This window comes from Nicotiana tomentosiformis, chromosome 9 (genome assembly GCF_000390325.3).
Source record: "Nicotiana tomentosiformis chromosome 9, ASM39032v3, whole genome shotgun sequence".
NCBI lineage: Eukaryota > Viridiplantae > Streptophyta > Magnoliopsida > Solanales > Solanaceae > Nicotiana > Nicotiana tomentosiformis.
In genome coordinates, this window is record NC_090820.1 from 35,168,943 (window position 1) to 35,194,498 (window position 25,556).

The window sequence follows — 25,556 nt, forward strand, 5'->3', positions numbered from 1 at the left end:
AATAACCTAAATATCCTACTTAAAAAAAAAAAGGAAAAACAGTGATGCCTACAAACTACTACATTCTTTTTTAAAAACAAGTACTTTACCTAGGAGTTGCTATTTTTCTTTATTTTTTTTAAACCGAGAGTTGCGAAGCAAGAAATAATAATAATGAAAAAATGAAAATTACACAATTTTTTTGATTTTGCATTTTTCATTTTTACATTTTTATAGTTCTTTTAAAACTTCATCCAAAATGTTTCCCTGGTAGAAGAAATCATATTCTTTACTTTTTTCCATTTTCACTTGCCTTGTCAAACTACTTGTTGGCATGTGTTGGTTGGGAATGCACAAGTACAGACTTTGTTTTGTCAAAAACTTAAATTAAATATCAGCTAACTGGGGTTAAGCCAAATATTTTATCTAACATATCTCAATGTGGATTTAAATAGCGTGAAGAAGTTCTCTGTTTAGTACTTCAGCAACACGGGTTTGTTCCCAGGTTTGGAAATATTATTTTCATAATAATAGTATCTCTTTTTAGTAATTCACTATTTTCATAATTTATTCATCAACAATTGCTAATTGTACTCAATGCTTTATTTTAATATTATTGATATTTTTTTACAACACCTTGTATTACCAAACTCGGCATGCTGAAAAACTGTTACTATTAAACATTTGAATGAGATTTACAATGGTTCAATCTTTATGGACGCGAAAGTACTTTTATTATTCAAGCTCTTATTTATAATAACAACAACAATAATAATAATTTTAGTGCTTGAATTTTGAGCGTCCTTCTAACTTTGAACCACCATAAAGAAAAACTAAATTTAAACAAGGGATAACTGCATTTTGAATCCCTCAGTTATTGGTAAATTTTAATTTGATTTTCAAATGGTTAGCTAATTGTTGCAAATTACACTGGGTGTTTTAGTGGCATTTGGACATAAGAATTGTAAAATTTCCAAAAAAAAAAAATGGAAAAAAAATTCAAGTGAAAATGGTATTTGAAAATTAAAATTGTGTTTGGACATAAATATAATTTGGATTGTTTTTGAAGTTTTGTGAGTGATCTGAGTGAAAATTTTGAAATACAACTTCTTGGAGTTTTTCAAATTTTCGAAAAATTTCAAAATTCATTTTCAAGTGAAAATTGAAAATTTTATGGCCAAACACTGATTTTGAAAAAAAGTGAAATATTTTCGAAAAAAAGTTGAAAAAATTCGTATGTCCAAACGGGCTCTTAAGACTTGTGAAATTTTGGGGTTCGACAAAAAATATATATTGTCAATCATCAGTTCAACCATAGTTTCTCTCTTCTTCCCTCTCACAGTCCAAAATTCTGCAATCGCAGCTGTTTTAATATTGTTTACCAAAATAATTTTCCACTAAAAAAATCTAACGGGATGTCCAAAATAATGGTGTAATTTATTGTTGGATCATCAAACAAGGTCTGAAAAAACAAGTGCCAGTTATCCATCTATTCATTAATGCATGTACAAAAATTAATCTATTCTCCATTTGTGTTTTTCTTTCTCTATTTTAATGAATTACATTAGAAGGGTCATTTGGTAATGAAAGTAAAACCTTTTGAAGATTCAATTGGAAACAAAAATTACAGTTGGATGTGAAGCTTGTAGTAGTTGTAAACCTCCAGATTTTTGGACCGATTAACTTCATTGTGTTATAGCCTCTTTTGCTTCACTCTGTGTGACCTTGGCTAAATCTTCAGGATCACGAGTTGGTAGACCAATAACCACGTTGTGACAGCGGCCACATAGCAAAGGATGCTCAGCAAATGAACCTACTTGAGGTGAATAATTCCAGCATCTGTCGCATTTTGAGCCATCTGCACGGGATACGCCAATCCAGATTTTGTTCCCTTCTTCGATGAGGTACTCTCCGTTGTACTGAACATCTTTAATCCTTTCATCTTCCAAGGAGTTGAGAATCTCCACCTGCAGAAAGTGCAAGAACGTACTCGTATAATGTATCAAATCAAGAAAATCATAAAATCATGTGCTCAAAGAAACTCTTTTTGCATTAAGTTCTCAAACATAACTTCATCAAGTAAACACAACATTTCGATTAAGAAGTCCAAGAATTCATAGACAGAGACCATAATATTCAAGTGGAACTATTGCCACAAGTGTGTAAACAGAGTTCAGCTAAAAAGATGACCAATACTCATTGCAAGTGTGACCAAATATTTGTTTGAAGAACTTCAGGGGCAAATCAAAGTAGGTTTTCAAGAGGATTTGAATTACTTTGTTTCAAGCTCAAGTGAGCTCGGCAACAACATAGCAACTAAAAGAGGGGAAAAGCTGGTGCTCGTAGAGACATGGAAATTGACGCATTTATACCATGGCCTATAGAGCCTTGAGCATCAGTCATAACTATAGTTGAAACGAGACCGCAGTATACCTGAGATGTTATAAATATGCGATTTAGAGCATCTGCATCATTTGTAGGTTTGCACATTTTGTTTAGTCTCTCAGCCAGGCTTTCATTAGAACAGTAGAGATACACCTTGGCCTCTAAGCTGGAGCCGATCAATTTTCCATTTCGAGCTACTTCCAATGCTTTGTTAACTTCCGTCCTTAGCTGGTCATAGTTGTTCAAATTGCCATCATCAGATAACGATTAATAAAATAAGCCGAGAAAAGGAAAAGACGGAACCTCCGAACGAACAGCAATTCAATAGAAAGTAAAATAGGCTCTGTTTGGCATAAAGAAAGATGCCACAAATAGTTTAAGTTATTAAACAAAAAGACATCTGATGCAATAGACCATTATTTCGCAGCCCTCAAATTATTAAAGCTACCAAAGGGGTGTGGAATTCTTATATGGAGTGCATCATAGAAATATAGAGATCAGCCGCCTTTGAGCTTACTTAAGATGCTGGTAGCTAGACTGGAATACTAGGCCAATCTTAAGTTTAAACAACTGGTACCCGATTGAAAGAATGGGCCAAACTATGTGGCGTTATCTGTATCAAAATGTCTTCGCATAGAAATTGAGAAGCTTTAGTCAATATCCCAGTACTCTAAGGGGCAAGGATAAGAGGAAAATATCACATTGCAAGGAGTCCTAAGCCAATGATGTTTTACACCTATACTCTTCCTTTTTTTCTGAAAACTCCTAGTCATCCTATATACGAGGGATGAAGAAAAAACCTATATTTGAGGGAGATGAGTACATGAATAACATCAATTTGCAAGGCATTCTAACCCTGTTTAACTCCCTAGTCATCATTAATTTCTCATCTTTGTCTCAGATGTAGAACAGTTACCTCAAGTATTTTTCCCCAAAAATCAACTTCTTCCTCTGAAAAGGAAAGGTGTTCTGCATCTAGTTCAGGCCACCTTGACTCGAAAACGAATTTGGCAACATGCCCATCTTCAGTGGTATGCTGGAAAGGAAGATGCTGCCAGACATCCTCAGCCAAATGAGGTAAGATGGGAGCAATTATCCTTCCGATTGAAAGCAAATGGGCTTCAAGGACTGTTTGACAACTCCTCCTTGTAAAACTTGTACTGCCCCTGAAAATAACAATTTACATTAGCATCTAACTAATCTTTCAATGCGAGCTGTTAATGAATTCAGGTAACAAGCTGAAGCCTGGATTCAAAGGTCACCTACAATATCTAATACAAAGAGAATAGCAGAAGCATCAATGTAAAACAAAGAGCAAGGCACTGAATCCCCACATGAAGTCAATTTTTAGAAGATCTGTCAAAACTCATATACAGAGGACATAAAACCCTAGATCAACAACTCATATATGGGATATGAAACCTGTCACCAAAATGATGACTTGAAGCCAAGAATTGAAGACTCAGAATACCAACTTTCTAAGAGAAGTAGCTTGGATCTCAAGTTTGATACAAAGACTCTTAGTAGAAACATGTTCCTACCATCAAACTTCACTTTTCACATAAGATAAACTTATCAACCTGAGGTACTTACCGAGACATTCTACAGAAGCTGAAGCCTGGATTCAAAGGTCACCTACAATATCTAATACAAAGAGAATAGCAGAAGCATCAATGTAAAACAAAGAGCAAGGCACTGAATCCCCACATGAAGTCAATTTTTAGAAGATCTGTCAAAACTCATATACAGAGGACATAAAACCCTAGATCAACAACTCATATATGGGATATGAAACCTGTCACCAAAATGATGACTTGAAGCCAAGAATTGAAGACTCAGAATACCAACTTTCTAAGAGAAGTAGCTTGGATCTCAAGTTTGATACAAAGACTCTTAGTAGAAACATGTTCCTACCATCAAACTTCACTTTTCACATAAGATAAACTTATCAACCTGAGGTACTTACCGAGACATTCTACAGAAGTATTTGATTGTTAAATAAGTTAGCATGCCATATAAAATTGAGTCAAAACCTACTAGGAGAAAGATAAACTGGAACAACAAGGTTCTCTTGCTTTTTCTAAAGCCCATAATCAACATGTTAGGCTTCCAGAATGAGGATAAGAATACAAATCTAAGGAGCAAAGAGCCCAAACGAATTGTCCTCCATCTATACAAGAGTCCAAGACGTGACATTGATATGTTTCATGGTATTCCATAAATTGTGATTACTGTATTTTGATGAATCGTTCAAGATTCAGTTCAGAATCGCAGTCATTTATTTGATCGAATAGAGGATTTAGAGTCACAAACCTAACAACAAAACAAACAAGAAAGTTCATTTTAACCGAGATATCAGCAGCAGAAATTTTTGCAGCTTTCGCGCTTGTGAAAAGAGGGTAATTTGGCTTCCATTCAGCTTAATGGAAAGTGACACTTCTACTCCAACTTTTGACACTTCCATTGGAAAAGAAAGCAAGCAAAATGATTTCAATTTTGAGGAATAATTTGGTCCGCCACAGCAGCAGCTCTAAGCAACCCAAATCGTACCCTTCCTCAACTCCCTGCTTCTCCTCCGTAATCCTACCTCCAACTCCAGTCGACCAAGAATGTCCATCCACTGCTACCCCTTCCTTGTAGCCTCACCTGCAATCCTGGCTCCCTGCCCCAACAGGTGCCTTATCCCCATCGCCTCTACTGCAGTTTTTCTCCTTCCTTCCCTCCCTACAGTCTCCCATATTTTGAGCCTCCATTATCTACAGTCTAGCGTAATAACGGATGATTACTGCTTACTCTAAGATTCCTTACTACTGTAGAATTCTATTTTGTAGTTACTGATCTTTAGGAATTTGTTGTAACTCTCTCCTCCTATTTAGGATCTTTTCTGATAGGTATTATCTTTTTCAAGTTTATCTTGTTGCTGCATCTGCTGTACATATCTGTATAAATGGTCTGCCATACAATCAAATAACATCGCAGTATTTTTCATCTTCTACTTTCTTATCTTTTATGGTATCAGAGCGACACTAAACTCCCACGACTCGATCCTCTATTTTTTTTCCGCTTACTAGCCCAACCACTCAAATGGCCGCCAATATTTCTGTGGCCAATGCTGATAGAGTCAACAACGCCATTACTATTGTCCAATTCAATCCCCTTACGCAACTGCCCATAAAATTAACTGGCAGTCACAATTTCTCCCCGTGGAAAGCTCAAGTTTCAATGCTTATGTGTGGTCACAATCTCTATGGGCATCTCGATGGCTCCATCCCTGCCCCTACACGCACCATCTCTCAAAACAATCAAGATGTGGATAACCCTACATTTGTTCCCTGGTATCGCCAAGATCAGTTAATTCAAAATGCTATCTTGGCCTCTGTTAATCCTACACTTGCCCCTACTGTTGCTGTTGCAATCTCCGCCAAAGCTGCCTGGGATGCTTTGCATACTGCGTATGCGAACAAATCTCAAACAAGAATTTTCAGCTTGCGAGATAGATTGGCTCGCCTCACTAAAGACTCTCGTCCGGTCACCGATTATCTTCATCAAGTTCGATCGATCTGTGATGAACTTGCAACTGCTGGTGCCCCTGTATCAAACACCGAACTCATTGTTAAAATACTCAGTAGACTCGGATCTGAATTTCGCGAACTCTCTGCTGACATTCGTGCTCGGGATTCTACAATTTCCTATGAAGAGCTTTATGAAAAGCTTCTGGATCATGAGCTTTTCCTAAAGCACGAGGAAGACAAGAAGCCATTGTCAACACCTATTACCGCTTCTGTAGCACAAAAGACTACACCAACTCCTCCTCGTCAGGGTAATAATCCTAACTCCAGCAATCGCCGTCCAGGTCCGAATGCACCTGCCAACAATCAGCAATGGCAAGCACAACCATGGCGCCCACGAAGAAACAACCAGCAGCAGATCTTATTGGTATCGTTTTCTTCTGATTCTTTTTCTTCTTTCCAAAACTTGTATGAGAAGTACCCAAATACAGCTCATTTTGATTGCAATTGAATGGGTTTATTAGGTAAGGAGCCAAAATTCCACTTCTGGATAAATCTACAAACCAAATTGCAGGTTCGATAAGGAGCCAAAATTCCACTTCTGGATAAATCTACAAGCCAAATTGCAGGTTCAATAAAGGCCACCATCAGAAGTACCTCATACAAGAGGGGTCAAAACTGCAAACCAATCCTTATAATTATTAATTACTATATCGCTCTTTTAATAGCAGCAATTCAGTACTCACTGCCTATGGTAGCATTATGTCTTGCTTTGTTTTATATTCTTTTAACTATTTTTTAAAACTTTCTCAGGACTTGAAACACTATACAAGCTTGGGAAGAGAATAAAAAAGTGAAGAGTATGTAGAGATACAACATGTATTACCCAACATAAAGCCGATCCTTCGCAACATCGAGATAGAAGTTTGAAAGGTCAACTATCACAAAGCGCTGAATCACCTGCAGGGATAATGAATAATAATTACACAAAAAAGGATGCCTTCCATTAAAGGGATAAAACTAGTAAAGTATCAAAAGAACTGTCCATCAGTTGATAATTAAATTCATCTCAAAACAAACATTTTCATGAAATTAAACTTTCAACTGCAAGAAGCCGGAAATTAACTGAAAATATTTAATATATCCATCTCATGGAAAATACTAAAGGGCTCTTTATAATCTTCTTATCGACATTATAGTATTACTACACGGTGTCACAGATTAGGGATCTAATAACCTTTTAACGTGGAGTTTATGCCAGTATGATTCTTGATTAAGAATATCGTTTTGCTTTATTAAACTTGAGGGGATTGAAACAAATTTTTTTCTCTCCCTCCTTTGCTCACCTCCCATCCATCCAAGTGTTTTGTTAACTTCTAATACCATCAATTTGACAAGATGGCACCAAGACCAAGAGAAGACATCATAACTGTACTTGCATAAATAGGTTGATTGTGTGCACAAGCATAGCTAACACCTTCCATATCAATATTTTGTCAAATTAGAAGTAAATTAAATATTACTCCCTCCGAATTTATGTGACACTCTTTCCTTTTTAATCAGTCCTAAAAAAGAATGACACCTTTCTATATTTAGTAATAACTTAACTTTAAATTTTCTAGTTTACCTTTAATGAGATGATTTAAAGCCACACAAATATCTATGACTTGTTTTTTGCTACAAATTTCAGAAGTCTTTCTTTTCTCTTAAACATAGTGCCCAGTCAAACACCAACACATAAATTGGGACGGAGGGAGTAGCATTTCTCTATGCCATACAGATGCACTTGGCAACTCCTAGCTGTATTACAAATTCCAGCTTTAAAGGTTCTGATGAAATCCTCTCCATACTGCCAGAACCAATTTCACCACAAGCTCGTCTTTCCATTGAACTTCGACGTATCAGATCACGTGATTATTTCACTTAACTTCGGAATATATTGGACTCCTAGAAGCGTATCAGCCATGTCTGACTAAGAGAAAAAAATGTGCAATTTGTCACTGGTAGCAAATACTTTTCAAGGAAAACTGGAGGCTGTAGATGCCAGAACTACGATAGTACGATTCAGATGTTACATTATCACTCATGCACAAAATTAAGATAACTCACACCTGAAAGATGCAAAACAAACAACTCCTTTTATTCACTATCCCTTGAAGTTTCGAAAGAGTTATACCTATTTTTTTAAATACAGACATAATAGAGATTAAAGAGAAATTGAAGTAGAATCACACAAGTAGAATCAGATGTTTCAATCACACACACACACATAGTGGCCACTTTATAGCAGCTAAACATCCTCCCTCTTTTTTACACTAGGCCCTTGACACTGCTGCAATTAAACTTCCAGCGAAAAGGATTTGTTGCTCTCATGCCTACCTTCTCAGCTAGAAAGATCTGATCATGACGAGCTTCCTCACTGTGGTAGAACAGAATAAACTAAGTTGCTGGAAGGTGTACATTCCTTTAGTGTATCATGGAACGTTTCTTCCAGAAATCCCCCTCAACCTAACCTTATCATTCCAAGCCAGGCTATTAGGTCACCTTCCATTGGAATTATTCAAAGCTCTTCTTATTTTAGAAGGGCCTTGAATGATTGGGAATTGGAGAGGGTTGTGGATTTCTTTAATATCTTGGAACAATTCCAAGGTCTTGGAGAAACTGAAGATAAACTCTGTTGGAACCTTTGCAGGAGTGGGAATTTTACGGTCAAATCCGCGTATACTTTAATTGCTGCTTCAAACCAACAGTTAGAACAATGGCCCTGGAGGTATATTTGGAAAGTAAAGGCACCTTTCAAGGTGGTATGCTTTTCATGGTTAGTTGCAAGAAAGGCTTGTCTAACCCAAGAGAACTTGAGAAGAAGAGGTTTTCAGCTATGCTCTAGATGCCTATTATGTGGTACAGCTATAGAAACTAATAGCCATTTGTTTCTTCATTGTCCTTTTACTGACCATCTGTGGCAACTCTTTCTTAATATTGTGGGCCTTAAATGGAGCATGCCAACTAACACTTGTGATCTGTTGAAGTGTTGGAATTGCAATGAGGGTATAGTGAGACAGAAGAAATGGTGGCGATTGGTTCCTGCTTGCATATGGTGGACAGTCTGGAAGGAGAGAAATTTAAGAACTTTTGAAGACAGAAGCAATTCTTTACAGAACATCAAGATAAGTGTTTACTTTTGTTTCATTTCTGGTGTAAAGAAATGAGAATTAGGGTTGTAGGTTAGGGGGTAGTTGAGCATTTTTCCAGCTAGTCTGATAGAGTTTGGTCTAGGTCTGCTAGCGGTTGTTATTCATCACACGATTTTTATTTCCATAATTTATTTTTCAATTTTATTATTGACATACTTATTGCCCTTCCACTTATTTGTTGTCTCTTACGGTGCTGATTCTATTGGTCTAGTTTCTATGTTGTTACAGATCTTTTGTCTCTGAGCCGAGGGTCTCCTGGAAACAGCCTCTCTACCCCGGGTAGGGGTAAGGTCTGCGTACACTCTACCCTCCCCAGACCCCACTAGTGGGATTACTACTGGGTTGATTGATGATGTCTGGTGTAAAGAAAGTTGTGTAGAGGAGGCAGAATCTTTAGTAGACCTGATAGGTGCACTGTAATCTTAGGTTGTCATAGCTGGTTTTTGTTTTCCTTGTAAATATGGCTTGGCACTTCCCTAGTGCTGTTTTATTTATTAATATACATGTTACCATTATCAAAAAAAATTATTCAAAGCTCTTCTGTTTCAGAAATGATCCTTACTAGCACTGGATAAGAATCCATCCACTCCCTCTTTATTTTGCAGAATAACCACCGATAACGCTGTTGGCAAGACAAAACTGAATCCTAACAAGTTGCTGGCTTTTATCAGCCGCTCATAGAAATACACCTTCACAGGTGAAATTCAATACCAGCCCGCATATGTTGGATCGTTTGGACAGAAAGAAAGTTGCTTTGAAGATAGTGCTAACTCTTTCCAAAAGATTAAGTTTATTGTATAGTATTGTTTTACTTTTGGTGTAGAAAGGAATTATAAATGAGGATGAATCACTGTTAGAATTCATGGAATCCTTACATGAAATTTAGGGAATATTTTTGCTTTTTGCTTTTTGCTTTTTACGCCTTCATTGAATATTAGTCATTTTATTCAACAGAATTGATGTGTTATGTTCCCTATCGTCAATCCTAAGGACCTTGGATATTGGCCTCAAATTTTTCTTCTGTATTACCTTCTTTTTTTCTTCTGAATAAATATTTTCCTCCATACTTCTTGTGCTAAGCCTAAATCCTTTTCCCAAAATATCATTCAAGCAGCCAGAACTCTTCAACTAGCTTCTGTTCTCCTAATTACCAAGTACAACTGCAGCAAGTTGACTGCCCCTAGAGAACCGTAGATTTAAGATTGAAACTTTGGGCAGAACTAGTGATCCAACACCTTGACTTCGAGGTGTGACTGGTGCCGAAATGGTGTTTTTTTTTTACTGACAGGGTTTATATGCTTAAATAAAGAATATCTGATTTAGTTTCTAGTTTCTTCAGATTTTCCCCAACTATCAAGTAAAACTAGAACAAGTACATCAGGTTTTAATCTTCTGAAAACTTCATTGATTTGTCACTGGTGACAGAAATGGAGTTTATATCCTTAAACTCCACTGCTACAGTGCCACTTCTACCTTACCACTTAGCTCATGTTGACACATATACGATGCAACTGATCTGCTAATTGTGGTTATAGATCTCATCTCCTGACGAACTGAGAGAAATGTACGTAGCCATACCATGACTAAGATCCTCCCCCTCTTTTAGTTAAAAGAAATTGTGAAGCTCCTCTTTTCCTTCAATGATATGCACTCTTACTATCTTCAATCAAACAATTGCCCTTTTCCGTATAAGCAAAGTTTTAGAGTCGTCACATTTCAGGAACTTGAAACATCAACTAAAGAAAACATACCTGAAATATTTTGAAAAACTGATAACCTTCATAGCTCTCTCTGATGTTGTTCACAACATTAGCAAGCTGGAATAACGCATACTGATCAATCACAGGAAGATCACTATACGGGACTGCACAATCAGCCTGCAGAAAGCAAATTTCAGATAACGACTTCACGTCAAAACTACCAATGTTAAGTTATGAACATCTAATTCAAGAAAACTAATAAACTCATCAACTTTAACAAGTAACAAATAATACTCAGTTCAAGAGTCGAGCATAAGAGGGATCTATAAAACGGACTGCACATGCTCTAGGTGTTTATGTGTGATAGAGAGAGTAAAAAGAGCTTAGCAGAAAAAGAAGATGATGCTGCATAAGTGATCAGAGCATGCAAGAAGATTCTTATTTTGGAAATAGCCTTGATTGAGATTGTTAAACCTACTTTCCAATCATGGAGATTTGCTAGAAGGAATCGAAGTGTTCCTCGCAATTTCCGGTATATGTCAGACATTTGACGAAGGACTTGAGGTCCAATCAACACGTCGCCGGTATAATCTACACTTGAAACCCAAAGCCTTAAAACATCAGCACTATATGGAGGACTTTCCTGTCAAAGATACAGTAGAAACGTCATTTCTTGTCAAGAGCAGGTGTGAAGTGCACACTAATTGCAATAAATCGGCAACATACCTTGTGGTTTTTCCCTCCTTCAATCACCATCCTTGGATCAACAACATTGCCCAAAGATTTGCTCATTTTCAACCCCCTTTCATCCAGTACAAATCCATGTGTAATAACACCACGATAAGGTGCCATGCCTGCAATTATGACATATGATGAGAATTACTATAAGGCAAAACCTCGAAGAGCCAAAATCTAAAATTTAGACTATAAGAATGAAACCACTAATTACTGCCTTGTAGTAAGAGCCCCTACTAATGATTTTGCAGCAAAAACAGTTTTGCTTCTTTTGGATCATCCCTCATTGTCTCCAATGTCCAGGAATTTTTCCAAATCCCTTATCCTCTTCCAGAATATAACTTACCACTGTTTAAGGAGAATAAGATGGTACACTGTAGGTCTGAAGTTCCAGAGAGAGAGATCTATATGAATAATAGCAGATAGTAGAGGACTATAGTTATGGTTTCAGATGTAGAAACATTGAACAGCCATAAAGCCCAAAAAGGAGGTCAAGGGGGTCGACTAATTCCCCGGGAAGTTACCCCTGTTTCTTTCCCTACTTCTTGTAGCCAAGCTTGATATTTCCTGGGAGAAAGAGACTAACAAAAGATTTTTTTTTTCTTTTATAAGATAAAGATTTAAGATTCTCTAAACCTTAAGTAATATTACATAGGATGAAGAGGAGGACTACAAAATGCCCCTTACCTTTAGTGGCAATACTAGTTAGCAAGGAACTCTGGAACCAACCACGATGTTGATCTGTACCCTCAAGGTATAAATCTGCAGGGTAATTAAGGCTTTCTCTTTTGTCCAGCACCGCAGACCATGAAGAACCTGAGTAAACAGCGGTTAACATTATAATCCTAGTGCTAAAGAAAAATTTACATTAGGGACTTCTCATGAAATATAGTGAAACCGGCACATTGATGAAGAGAGAAAATATCAGGGAAACAACACATAAGACACAAAAAAATAAAAAGAGAGAGAGAGAGAGAGAGAAGGATGTAAGAACGATATACTGAACACCCAAAAACTATAAATTTGATGCAGCAGGAAAAACTGAAATGCGAAAAATGTTAGTTTTGTAGTATTTCCGCTCATCTTAGGTTGTAAATAAGGAACCCTAACTTTCACCTCCGTTTCCAGTTGAATTAACCTATTAGAATTGTAAGGGGAAATGCAAATGCATGCATAAATGGACAGGAAGAGGATATAAGCTAAGGCACACTATGCTGGGACAATAATAAACAAAACTCCAAGCGAAGATGGATGCAGACAAAGTTCTGTTTATATTGTACTCAGCTCTTCCCAAAAAAAAAAAAAAATTGTCACTCATATAGACAATTTTTGAAAATTTCCTATTTCGGCAATATTAACCATCGTGGGTATGAAGATTGTCTTTAATCTTGTACGTTGTTCACATTTTGGAGCTTTAGTTGAAGTAGTCCTATAGGGTAGAAAAGAAAATGGAATCTAGCAAGGTGATCCATTCCTGCACCCAATATAGTTGGGAATATCACAAATGACCCAAAAAGGGAATGAGGACATTCAATTTGTTCGCATTATAGGCAGCTTTGTTGGCAAAGTGGTTAATAAGAATTCCGACTATCTCACTTGGTGATAACAGTTCATCACACTCTATTCGATTGTATCCGGCTCAAGAACCTTCTCTTCTTTGTCACCTTTGATTCAATTACCATCTTCACCAAGAATGGCATGGTCGTTGTTAAGTGTCCCACATTCAGTGAGAGCAAGAACCAGGAAGTAATTCCATAATGTTGAGAATTAGCTACAATTATTTTACTACTTGCCTTGATCAAGGTAAATTCGAAATTTGGAGGATAAGGTATTCTATTTGCCCGTTTAAGAAAAGAAGTTTTTAGTCACTTTAATTATGGGGTCCTACCAAACCCAGCTTCAGAAACTCAATCATAAAGAGGAGAAACTGACTAGTATTGCTGAATAGATGAAATTATTTTCAAAAACAACAAGAAGCAAAGGAGAAACCACCAAGACATATAGATTTTAGCCATGGCACCATAAAGTTTCAAGTAATCAATGATCAACATTTATCCCCAAAAAGGGAATTGTTGAGCTAGTTCAACAGGTACAGAGTACTGAAAGAAGCTATATCACCTGAGTCAAACCAAACATCCATCGTATCAGTCCCTTTTTCATAGTTTGATGCTTTATCACGATATTTCTCAGGAAGTAATTCCTCCACTGACATGTACCACCATGCATCGCTTCCTTTTTGCGAAATTATAGCTGCAAAATCATGATACAAAGTGAGAATGAACATCTGCATATTCCCAATGCAAACTAAAGATTTTAGTATTTAATAAGATTCATATGCAATGTAGTAGACAAGTTATTTATCACGCCCCAATTAAAATCCACATAACACAGAAGTACAAGAAATCACAACATAAAAGCTTTACATTTGATATGATCTACAGTTTCTTCATTCATCAGTGGTTCCTTTGATTCAACGTGGTAAAAGACTGGAATGGGGACTCCCCATGTCCTTTGGCGTGATATACACCAATCCGAGCGGCCAGATGTCATAGCAGAAATACGGTTTACTGCCTGGAGACAATTATATTATGCAGTTACAAAGCCACTAAAGGACCAGCTGCTATCTTTAAAGAATTTGAGAGCCAGAGTATTAACAAATACCTGAGTAGGAGTCCAAGTTACTTGGTTGATTGCATCCATTGCAGCATCACGAAATCCTTCTACTGATGCAAACCATTGTTCAGTAGCCCTGAATATTGTGGGCTTCTTTGTTCTCCAATCGTAAGGGTATTTGTGTTCTGCACAACATTTATTAGAAGAAAAGACTAGGATTACATTCAGAAGAAATATCACATTATTTAATGAATCACGGGAGACTTATAGTCTGTGGACATCTGGAATAGGCACTGAAACAGTAACCACTTACTGTATGGCTCTACCATGACCAGTGTCAGCTGTTCATCCAAGTAATCAATAACAGCAACATTGCCATTGCCAAGCACATCGAGCCCCCTAAATTGTCCAGCTTCTTCTGTAAATCTCCCAACATCGTCAACAGGGGAAACTATAGGCAAGCCGTATTTCAAGCCTGTTACATAATCTTCCTGTCCATGACCAGGTGCGGTATGAACTAATCCAGTTCCTGACTCTGTTGTAATGTAATCACCCCCAATGACAACAGGGCATTCCCGGCTATCTATAGGATGGGTGTACCTGAGAAAAATTGAAAGTGGGTTCCTGATGTAATAATGAACAATTCCTCTCTAGTAACAACTGTGAGGAACTCATGAACAACAGCATTCACAACTTGGTTATGGACCCACATGGATTATACTTACAACAATAACAACATACCCAACATTATCCTACACCGTGTGATCTGGGGAGGGTAGTGTGTACGCAGACCTTACCCCTACCTTGTGAGGAGAGAGAGGTTGTTTCCAATAGACCATCGGCTCAGGAAAGCATAAGCACCACATTAATAAAAATATAGACAAGAAGGGGCAGCACCGAAAAGCCATATAAAAGCAGAATAAAAACAATAAGATATTAAGGTGATCAACAACGAAAGAAAACAACGGTTAGTCATAAAAACCTACTACCAACAGAAAGCGAGACGGCGTGCCAATACTATTGTTATGAACACTCTAGACTACCTACCCTACTACCCTAACCTTCGACCTCCATACCTTCCTATCAAGGGTCATGTCCTCGGTTAGCTGAAGTTGCGCCATGTCTTGCCTAATCACCTCTCCCCCACCTCTTCTTTGGCCTACCTCTACCTCTCTGTAAGCCCTCCAATGTCAACCTCTCACACCTCCTCATCGGGGCGTCTGTGCTCCTCCTCACACGACCAAACCACCTAAGCCGCGCTTCCCGCATCTTGTCCTCAATAGGGGCCAAACCCACTTTGTCGCGAATAACCTCATTCCTAATCCTATCTAACCTGGTGTGCCCGCACATCCATCTCAATATCCTCATCTCTGCTACCTTCTTCTTCTGGACATGAACGATCTTGACTGGCCAACACTCAGCCCCGTACAACATAGTCGGTCTGACAATCAGTGTATACCTTTAAGTTTCGGTGGCACCTTCTTGTCACACAAAACACCGGAAGCGAATCTTCATTTCATCCATCCGCGGCCAATACGATATGTGACATCTTCATATCAATCTCCTCATCCCCTGAATAATAGACCCAAGGTACTTAAAACTTCCTCTCCTAGGGATGACCAACGAGTCCAGCCTCGCCTCCCCTTCCCCTCCTTAAGTCTCACCACTGAACTTACACTCCAAGTATTCTGACAGCATAAACACATGAAAATCAGTGGAAATATACCATTTGAATTGTATTTGGCAGCACAAATAATAAGCTTGTGCAACCAGGCATACAAGTTCAACACTTCACCTGCAATTTTCAAGATCCGAACCCAGTACTGTTTTCTTCAAGGCAAGCTTCAAGCCCCATTTTGCTTCTAATGCTGATACAAGGTCCAGAGCTACAATAAGATATAGGCTTTTATCGCCCTTCAAGAAATTTCCAAGCCTCTTCTTTCCATCCCCAGGAGATGTAGAATCGTCTGTCGATGCTGAGCAAACTTCAACGACGGCATACTGAAGCTTACCATTTACTGCAACAGCTGCAAATCCCCGCAGTTATTATTAGACAATAATTGTACCTCAATATATTAATGGAAATGGAAAAAATGAATTTCCATACCACGACTTAATGAGCATTGACTACAGAAAAACCTAGCAAAATTTCGCATGATAACAGAGTAGCAGCACTTATATTTTGTTGAGGCAACAGGCTGTGGTCAATAAATTCAATTCTATAACAAAAAAAGAACTCCACTTGAAAAGGGAAGTATCTTTAGCATGTCATACAAACCCGAAATGCTTCTGAAACTTGAGAATAAATCAAGCATCGGTTACTTAAGTCTTACACAGACACAAATTTATCTAGTTCTTAAATCTGCTTCTCTCAAAAAGGATGGAAAAAGGATGCAGCATAAAGATGGACAAAAAACACGCACAAACCCAGTAAATTCGGCAAAAGATACTCCCCCAGGAACCAGATTCCTCAAAATCAGAGCAACAACGGAAATTTAAGTGAAGAATTCAATCTCATTAAGCAATGGATATGACACAGTTGTGATAAAATGGAACTTGGATCTAACTCTTTTTTTTTTATAGATTTGGACCTTGGGTCTAACTCAACCCCAAAACATAGCTATGAAAAGAGAATTGCCTAAGATAATATAAGAAAACCACAACCCAATCCCTCAACCAATGTGGGACTTAAGACCCCCTTAACGCCCAGGACTGGAAAACTGGAGCATGGATAACACAACACAGGGGCTCAATATTGAGAAACACAACAACAGCCATCGAAGGGTTTGACTTTGATATCATGTGAAGGAATGGACCTTGGGCCTAACTCAACCCCAAATGTCAGCTCATGAGGGAACGATTGCCCAAAACCATATAAAGAGACCACATCCCATTCCAACCAATGTGGGACTTAACAAACAGTTATCGGCACATAACTGCATCAGCACCATTCTAGTGTTTGGTTGCTTACATGTAAGCTTTTCATAGACCGGCTATGTTGTGCAGCGCCAAAATATGCACACTTATCTAGACAATATATTCCAGCTTATATTTAACCATTTCATGTCAATAGTGACAACTACGATATCCTGCACACAGAAATTTGATGGTCCGAGCAGGAAACTTAACTTGAAGCCATAGTTCCAATGAGTCTTATACAAGATGCAAAGTGGACATAACACCTTTCCTAATTTGGATTATTTACAGAAGGAAGAAAAAAAAAAGGGGGGGGGGGGGGGGTTACAAATTGTGATGATTCCATAAAACACCTTACCAGCATTAGCTGGTATTGTCCAAGGAGTCGTCGTCCAAATTGCCAAGCATAGATTGGGCAAGAATTCTTTCAATGAGTCACATGAAGCTGGTACATCAACTAGTCTGAAAATAGCGTACATGCTCTTTGACACATGCTCCTCATTATACTGCATATAAACTACATAGATGTTAGATAGAAACCATGTATATACATACAAATAAATATATACATATACATAAACACACACACACACATATATATATATATATATATGCATACTCAGGGGCGGCTCCAGGGCATTTGAGGCCTAAGGCCAAAGTCAAATGTGAGGCTTAAGTATTTAAATTTTAAAAAAAACTTAAATGATATGTATGGAGTAAAATTAATAAAATACCAAATATCAAATAAAAACAATACTAGAAAGATATTACCCGATTACTGATTCAGGAAGTTTGAAGAATGAAGACTTTGAGTCCAAAATATCTAGTCTTTTTTTTTTTACTCCTCCCAAATTAGGAGGATCTATAGTGTTTCCACGCTTCCCCTCCAGCGTGACTCGAACCCAGCAAAATATCTAGTTGTTGCTTGTCTACTTCAAAATTCTTGCTGTAAATTTTGAAAACTATACTATATTTTTTATAAAATAATAGAAGTATAGAACTATTGGAATCTTAAAAATATTATTGAACACTTGAACTAATAAATATTTGGAGAAAGAAGGTGAAAAATAAAATTTTGGAGAAAAAAAATATTGGAGAAAGAATTCAAGAAGGTGAGCAAGAATAAAGAGAAAGGAAGAAGATATGTAGGTTGTGGAATATGAAGAGTAAGATTGAAACATTGGAAAAGGAGTAAAAAATGGAATTATTAAATCAACTCAAATTGAAACTTATTCATCTATCATTTTTAAGTAAGTCAAATTTTTACTTTATTTACTCTAAAATGTTTTCTTTCCATTTATATGAAAAACACAAAAGTACTACTACATATTATTTTTTTAAATACCTATAAAATATATATTATTTCTGAAAAATGGGACCCCTCAAAATTGGGGGCCTAAGGCACATGCCTTACCCACCATAGTGTTAGAGCCGGCCTTGTGCATACTCATACAACTATATAACTAGCAGATCAAAGTTACACTGTTCAACCTTTCCAGTAAATTATTTATGATATAGCATATATCAAATCAAAAAAAAAAGGACAAAGAGAGAGAGGAGATGTTAACCACAGAAAACCTCTTCTAAAAAAATGAAATGGGAGATACAACAACATCATGACCCAGACTATGCTATTGCCCAGACAACTTATGAATTGTCACCCTCACTCTGCCAGAAAGTACGAGTCAAAGTCAAAAAGTAGTAGAACCCACGGCCTCGTAAATCATTCAAGTTTTACCAATCTCCCAGGTGGAATAGAGTATCACAGGGAAAGTAGGTCATCTTCGAAGAAAGCAGCAATAGAAGTCCACATACCTCCAGTTCAGCCTCTGCAAGTGCAGTTTGAGATGAGGGACTCCAATGAACTGGCTTCCTGCCTCTGTAGATAAAACCTTGAATAGCCATCTGGCCAAATACTTCAATCTAGTAGAGAAGCATAAAGCAGGAAAGGAGTTTTGTAAGACTAGTTTGACGGTATAATTATTGTTAACATAAAAAAAATACGCAGTTTACCTATCAAAGAGAAAAGCATTAGTGCTAGCTTTCATAACAAGGACAGAAATAGAGAAGGCACACAAAACATCTAGTACAAAAGCAAACCCACAAAAGCATTACCAATAAGAGCAGATCTATGCAAGATTCAGCAAAAGACAGAGAAGGAGCTAAAAGAATTGCTGTGAAGATACCTGAGCAGCCTCATATTCTGGATGAAGAGTTAGATAGTGTTGATCCCAGTCAGCCCATACTCCATAACGCTGCAACCATCTCAGACTCATAAATGTTAGCATTATGATAAAACAGAATAAACAAGAAAGGAAGAATAGAAGGACCATGATGAAAGAATATAGAATGGGAAGTAGTAAATTATAAACAACCTTAAATGATGCCATCTGACTCTGCACTGTTGATTTTGCAAATTTGGCTGCCTTGTTTCGCAATTTTAGCGGTGTAAGCTCTTTTCTGGCATCAGCGTCTAATGACTGTAACACTGAAGTTAAAAGAAGCTGTCATGCCACCAAAATAAAAATTAGGCGGCACAGATAGAAGAGAACAGCATAATAGTATGTTCTAAAGTTTTGGTCCCCTTATTCCATAATTTTTATCCACCATGTCAGACACTCGAGATAGTGTTAAATTTCCAAAACAAGTCTTGCCAAATAGTTAAGGAATAAGGTGGAGTTGCATGAGAATGATAGTCTCTAATCATTGGAACTGATTAAGAGAGAGAGAGAGAAGGAGAAAATGTGGAAAAAAAGAAATGTAGTATGTGGAGTTTCCACAGACAGCAATAATATCTATATTAGCCTCTATGCAAACGGATCCTACTTCATTAAAAAGAAGCTTGCCGCACATTCTCTAATCAGGAACCAAGGGGGAATAATCAATTTGATTATGGTTGTACTTAAGCATGCATGCTCTCAAGCCAATAATAGGTAACATTTCATCTCAAAAGACCAAGGAAATTGTCTCAAAGACTGGTTTTGATCAGGAAAGTAGCCAATCTGAAGTGCACATGATCTGTAGTTTTGAGTAATCCAGTGTAGTTAAATCAAAGGATCGAAAGTAGAAAGGAGAAATAGGCTAAGAACAACAAAGGTCAACCAAAGAATGATACACGGCCTTAAGTAAAGCTCTATCAAAAGAACAAGCTACCATCTCTGACTTATATTTGTAATTGGTCTGCCAATTTGGAAGTTCAGACTAGGTATTTTGCATCACAAATGGTTTACGCCAACAAATGTCTGCTTCTTAAGTATAACAACTCAAGTAGCGCAGTGGCAGAGAATTTTAACAAATAGATACTTCTTTAAGGACAAAGCCAACTTTGACAAGTACATTCCCCGTAAATATAGGTTACATCTGCTAACATAGTATAACCGTTAATCTAGACTTAAGCATAGGAATATTCAACAAACTTGACTGAAACTGCACAAGCAACGAAGTTTACCTTTTAACTCAATTGGTAAGCCGTGGCAATCCCAACCGGGAACATACTGAACTTTGAAGTTTTGAAGAAGCTGATAAAACAGAAGAACTGATTAGATATGGCAGGAATTCTTATGTTAATATACAGAAATGAATTACATGCAGGGGTAAAAGCCAGTTAACTCTAAGTTCTAGCATAATTTGTAAGTAGACATGATAAGTTCCAGGCACCAGAAATGCCTGGGAAGTAGTCTTTGTGAATCACTTGTAAACTTACAGTAGTCCTCCCTTGAGTTCGTGTGACAAATTTTAGGCAACATAGAACACAATATAAACCATACTGAACAATATTACAGCCAGCATAGCACTGAGACATGCTAAAATATTGAAGTAACATCATGTTAAAGCCTTATAGCTTTTGTTATTTTTCACTACAAATCTCACCTACCTGCTCGTGTTATGTGCTTAAGCTAACCAACATGGATGCAAAAGATCTTATCCAGATCTAGCAGATAAAAGCAGACGATGTTATACTAGAGCTCAACCTGTGTGGGCCCAAGTCATGTAATGATGAGTGAGAAGTAAAGGAAATCTTACGACAAACTATCAGACAACACCAGCGGCTGTATAAATTAGGCAAAGTTCAGCTAGTGAGGGTTAAAATTTACTAAGCCGGCTTGCGAGCTACATACACTCAGGTTAGTTGTGGCTCGACTTGACAAGTCTTTTTCAGGCTCCAATAAGGAAGCTGGCTGAGGTTGATCTCTCCAATACCCAATTTGTTAGTCAGCAACATGATTCCTTTTCATTTCTGGTGCTTACATTTAAGAAGATCTATGTTATTAACATCACATAATCCTATATTCTCTTCATTTTCCATTCTCTCTCTTCTTAGTCGTAACACATTTTTTATAAGGTAAAATAATTTTATTGATTTAGCGGAAAATTCCATATACAAGCAGTATACTAAAATGTAGAGAACAAACCTAAAATATAATATGATTGTCTACAGAAGTCACCCATTCATCTGTACTGTGAAACAATTTGAACATTCAACACAAAATCTTAAGGCTACAGCTGGAGTATAGTATTCTCTAACACCCTCCGGCACATGTAACCAGGTTTTAGGGTTTACACGTGGATTCGATTTTTCTTTCTTTCTTATGTTTTTTCCTTTTTTCTTTTTAAGTAGAGAGAGGAGGCTAAATAAAGTGGGCTTGGAATAGAGAGAGACAGATTAGGCTGAACAGGCTAATAAGTTGGCTTGGAGCAATGCTAGTGGCTCATTGGGCTGAACTGTGTGTGAGAGAGAAACCCTAAGCAACTCCATGGGCTGCGTTGAAAGAGAGAGGTCTAGAGCAATAGAAAATGAAGAGATAAAGCGGCTGGGAAAATGGGTTCACCAACTTTTAGCTCTGATACCATGTGAATCTGAGTGTTCAACCCAAAACATTAAGGGTATGGTGGAGTAGCACAGGACCATTTAAACCCCTTTGAATACCTTTACACAACCGATGACAGATAGGTGTAGCATTCTCTGACATATACAAACAGGGGATTACCCTTTGTCTCCTCGTTTTGCTATCAATCAACTCTATCCTTGATAAAATAATGAAAAATAAAAAGGTACCCTGTTGAATTAGTCGAGGTGCGCGCAAGCTGGTCCAGACACCACGGTTATAAAAAAAAAAGAATAAAAAGAAAAGAATCATAGAGTTGAAGCTTTCATTATTTACATGGAAAAAACATCTGTGGTTGCTCTAGATATTTTTTTTGAGATGGTAACATGGTTGCTCTAGATAGTTTTTGATTGATTTATAAAGCAGTTCTCTTCTGATACTGAAGAAGAATCACCCTTTATCTATAGCTAGAGCTACACAGTAACAACATATTTATGAAGGACTTATGTTTATCATAATAAAAAGAATAGAATTATCCTAATGATGAGGGTCGTTACTATCACAAAATGATCTAACTTAATGAAGAATTTCCATTGATGAATCTCAAAGTACCTCAAAAGAGCTTATGTAGCAGTAAGTGTTCCATGTTATCAGATCAAGACTTGAAAGCGAGTAACTTAAAGGCTCAGAGCTCTCAACAGATCACCTATAACCAAAAGTGGCAAATCAAATATGATCTACCCGAAGCAGCCACTGTTGGTACTCAAACCCTAATGTGCCAATCAAGAATTTACTCATATACACGCAACATGTTAATGTTCCTATCACCGCAAAGGCTAACCACCAAAGAGAACCAATGAACCATGTTGCTATTTAGTCCAATGCACATACATAAAATAATAATACTAACTAAGAAAGAGTAAGCTTACATGCCAACCTTATAACGATTAATAATGTCCTTCAAGATCTTATTTAAAGCATGTCCCATGTGTAAGTCACCATTAGCATAAGGAGGTCCATCATGCAGAACAAAGGTGCCCTATCAAGAAACTGTAAACATTAGTCAAAAGCAATTCTCATTAGTAGAGATACTTAAGTCAGTCTTCAAGCACTCACCCCACTGTTCCTCTCAACAACTCTTTTAAAAACCTGGTTGTCATCCCATATTTTCTGAAGTTCAGGTTCCCTGACTGTGGAATTTGCTCGCAAGCCAAAGGCAGTCTTTGGTAGATCAACTGTGTCCTTGTATTTCCCATCTTCCTGCTTAGTCCCTAGACAATATCAAGCAGGCCAGTCAGCTTACAACGCTGCATCTTGTCAGCAATGACCGTAGTGACTAGTAACTACAATAATCTCAGCTCATTTTTATACTCAAAAAAACATAATTTCCAGCAATATCGTATAAAAATCCCTACCTTCAGACCTTTTCTTGGCTGCCATTATCGGTCCGCGAGACCTCCTCTTCGTGGAGGGAAAAGAATCATCATTGGAATAGGTAGAGTAGCGGGTCATGTTCATAAGAGAGAAAACTCTAGCAGAAGAGCTGCTCCTTAAATTTAACAGGCTAACTGAAGTGGTTTCCCTGAGGGATGAGCAACTCTTTAATGACCAAAGCTGAGCAAACAAAAGACTCTACATCAGCCACCGGAAGCGTAAATGAAGATGCCACAACTAGAGGTGGCAAAATGACTAAAATAAAACAGTTATCCACCCATATTATCCATTTAAAAATGGGTTGGGTAATGAATTGTTTTAAAACGGGTCGAATAAGGATAAGAACCATATTATACACTTGGCAAATGGATAACTAATGGGTTTAACTTTTATATTTGTAAAACCTCAAATCGGGGTTACTCAAGTTTGGGAGACCAGGATTTCTCCAGAAAGTGATCATATTCAAGAAGTCATGGATAATATGGATATCCATATTATACGCCGGGTAACCTGTTTTTTATCCGTATTAAATATGGGTCGAGTCGGATAATTTATACGTTTTTTTAATTACCCGTTTTTGACCCGCTCATATCCGAACCGACCCGCCCGTTTGCCACCCCTAGCCACAACATTCAAAGAAATTAATTACACACAATGAATGTATGAGTGGCATTTTATCAAGCATCTGGCATGCAAACAATAATCAAGACTCTTCCCATAGAAAAGAAAAAATGAGTGAAGCAATAATCCAATATGCAGATACACACAATAAAGTGACACTCTAAATTGGTCCTTAATAAAAATTGAATCTTGACATGAACTAAAAAAAAATAGTCAAATAATGACATTGATTGTATTCTTATTAACAAAAAAACTTGGGAAAGCAATGAAACCCATAAAAATTGCAACTTTAATTTATCAAGAAAACTCATAAATATAACCTTATAAGAAGAGGTTTGCATAGCCATTTTGGCTCTATTAAAAGGGTGGCTTCCGTTCATTTGAAAGTACAAAGCTTTTCTTTCTTCTGCTGCTTTGACTACAGAAGATGGAAAAGCTGTGTCACTGCTTTGTGGATAACGGAACTAGCCAACGAGCTCCCGTGTCTTAGCGTTTGCGATTTGGCCCTTAATTTCCAAAAAATTGTATTGGTGACTTTGCTCTTGGGACTTTTCTTGTAAAGAATTGCACCTCTAGCCCTTCTAGTTTATAGAAACGAGTCTTTGAGTACACAATTTTAAAAAATAACATAAATATTATATTAGATAGTCTACTTCAGTTTAAAATAATTATTAAATAAAAAAGCTTAAGTCGCTGAAAATGACAACGTTGATCCCATTTTAAGAAATAGTACCCCTCGAAAATCATCATATGCCTTATTGTGATTTCTAAGAACATCTATAGAAATATGTCACGTCCTTAGTCTTGAACTAAACGCACGTGCGGTACTTGACAACCTGCTCACGATCTTGCTATGTCAAGTCAGCCTAAAATAATACACTCAAGATCGCTAAGGGAATGTTATATACGAAAGACAGGAGAAATTGGCCAAATAAAGCTTTTTATTGTAGTGAACTTGATTTGTTTGTTTGGTGAGTTTCAAATGAATAACCCCCTTTATATACTACTCTTCTAGGGGTTAGTAAGTAAAAATTATTATTACACAAGACCCTTATTATTTACAGGTAAGTCCCTTCTCTATAATATTTTACACAGCTAGAATCATCTAAGGACTTTCTTAGCAATTCCATAGGGTTCTAAGGTCTTCCATGAGAAATCTTTGTATTTCTTTAGAACCTTCCCACGTGTGCTAGTCTATTTCATATGTAAGCTTTCCATATGTCAAAAATATATGCCAGGTGGCACCCTACGTGGTAGCATGATGTGGCGGGCCATGACACTCTTCCCCACTCAATTTTGTGTCTCCCTTAGCACAAAGCATCGACACGTACGCGCGCACCTCGCCTTGGCATCGCCGGAGATCTTTATCCATTAGCCATGATGCCCTATGGAGCGGTTCGCATTCCCATGTCATAAGGTATCGGTCACCTTTCTTCTTACCCTGTTTGTACTTTAGACGGCTAACAATTATGGCCTCGATCCTCCGCTCATCTGATGCCTCTCCTTGCTCTTGGCCTGAATCTCCCCATGACTCAACCAAGTCTAGCAGCTTCTCAAGCATCGGGTTCATGCTTCCACTCCCTATTTGGATGCCCTCCGTGGTCCCAACCTTGCTAGTAAACTTGACTTGCCTGCTTGGTGCAT

At 37.4% G+C, this 25,556-nt stretch overlaps 1 protein-coding gene across 2 annotated transcripts; it reads right to left on the reverse strand.

The window, feature by feature from the left end:
* Positions 1 to 1,442: 1,442 nt before the first annotated feature.
* Positions 1,443 to 24,401, reverse strand: LOC104111176 (isoleucine--tRNA ligase, chloroplastic/mitochondrial). 2 transcript variants are annotated; one of them, XM_009620813.4, is made up of 22 exons: positions 24,233 to 24,401; positions 23,273 to 23,471; positions 22,974 to 23,128; positions 22,795 to 22,896; positions 20,480 to 20,549; positions 19,407 to 19,519; positions 19,218 to 19,286; positions 18,847 to 18,954; positions 17,390 to 17,537; positions 15,911 to 16,142; positions 14,429 to 14,715; positions 14,164 to 14,300; positions 13,926 to 14,073; positions 13,621 to 13,752; positions 12,190 to 12,318; positions 11,494 to 11,621; positions 11,246 to 11,410; positions 10,819 to 10,944; positions 6,760 to 6,833; positions 3,281 to 3,530; positions 2,413 to 2,592; positions 1,443 to 1,946 (listed from the first exon to the last, which is right to left on the reverse strand). In XM_009620813.4, the coding sequence occupies exons 1-22, from the start codon at positions 24,290 to 24,292 to the stop codon at positions 1,665 to 1,667; spliced, it is 3,294 nt and encodes a 1,097-aa protein (XP_009619108.1). In that variant the 5' UTR covers positions 24,293 to 24,401; the 3' UTR covers positions 1,443 to 1,664. The 2 variants fall into 2 exon arrangements, with proteins under 2 accessions (XP_009619108.1, XP_009619109.1); XM_009620814.4 differs by lacking the exons at positions 23,273 to 23,471; positions 24,233 to 24,401 and having other exon boundaries at positions 22,795 to 22,907; positions 22,974 to 23,113.
* Positions 24,402 to 25,556: the final 1,155 nt, after the last annotated feature.

What these genes read in the sequence shown, in the direction of transcription:
- LOC104111176 (XM_009620813.4), bottom strand. Translation starts at nt 24,292, where the DNA reads ATGAACGGAAGCCACCCTTTTAATAGAGCCAAAATGGCTATGCAAACC. An exon ending in TTGTTGAGAGGAACAGTGGG is followed by an intron (nt 22,897 to 22,973) that starts GTGAGTGCTTGA and finishes GTTTCTTGATAG; the next exon opens with GGCACCTTTGTTCTGCATGA. An exon ending in GGATGTTTGGTTTGACTCAG is followed by an intron (nt 12,319 to 13,620) that starts GTGATATAGCTT and finishes CTGTTTACTCAG; the next exon opens with GTTCTTCATGGTCTGCGGTG.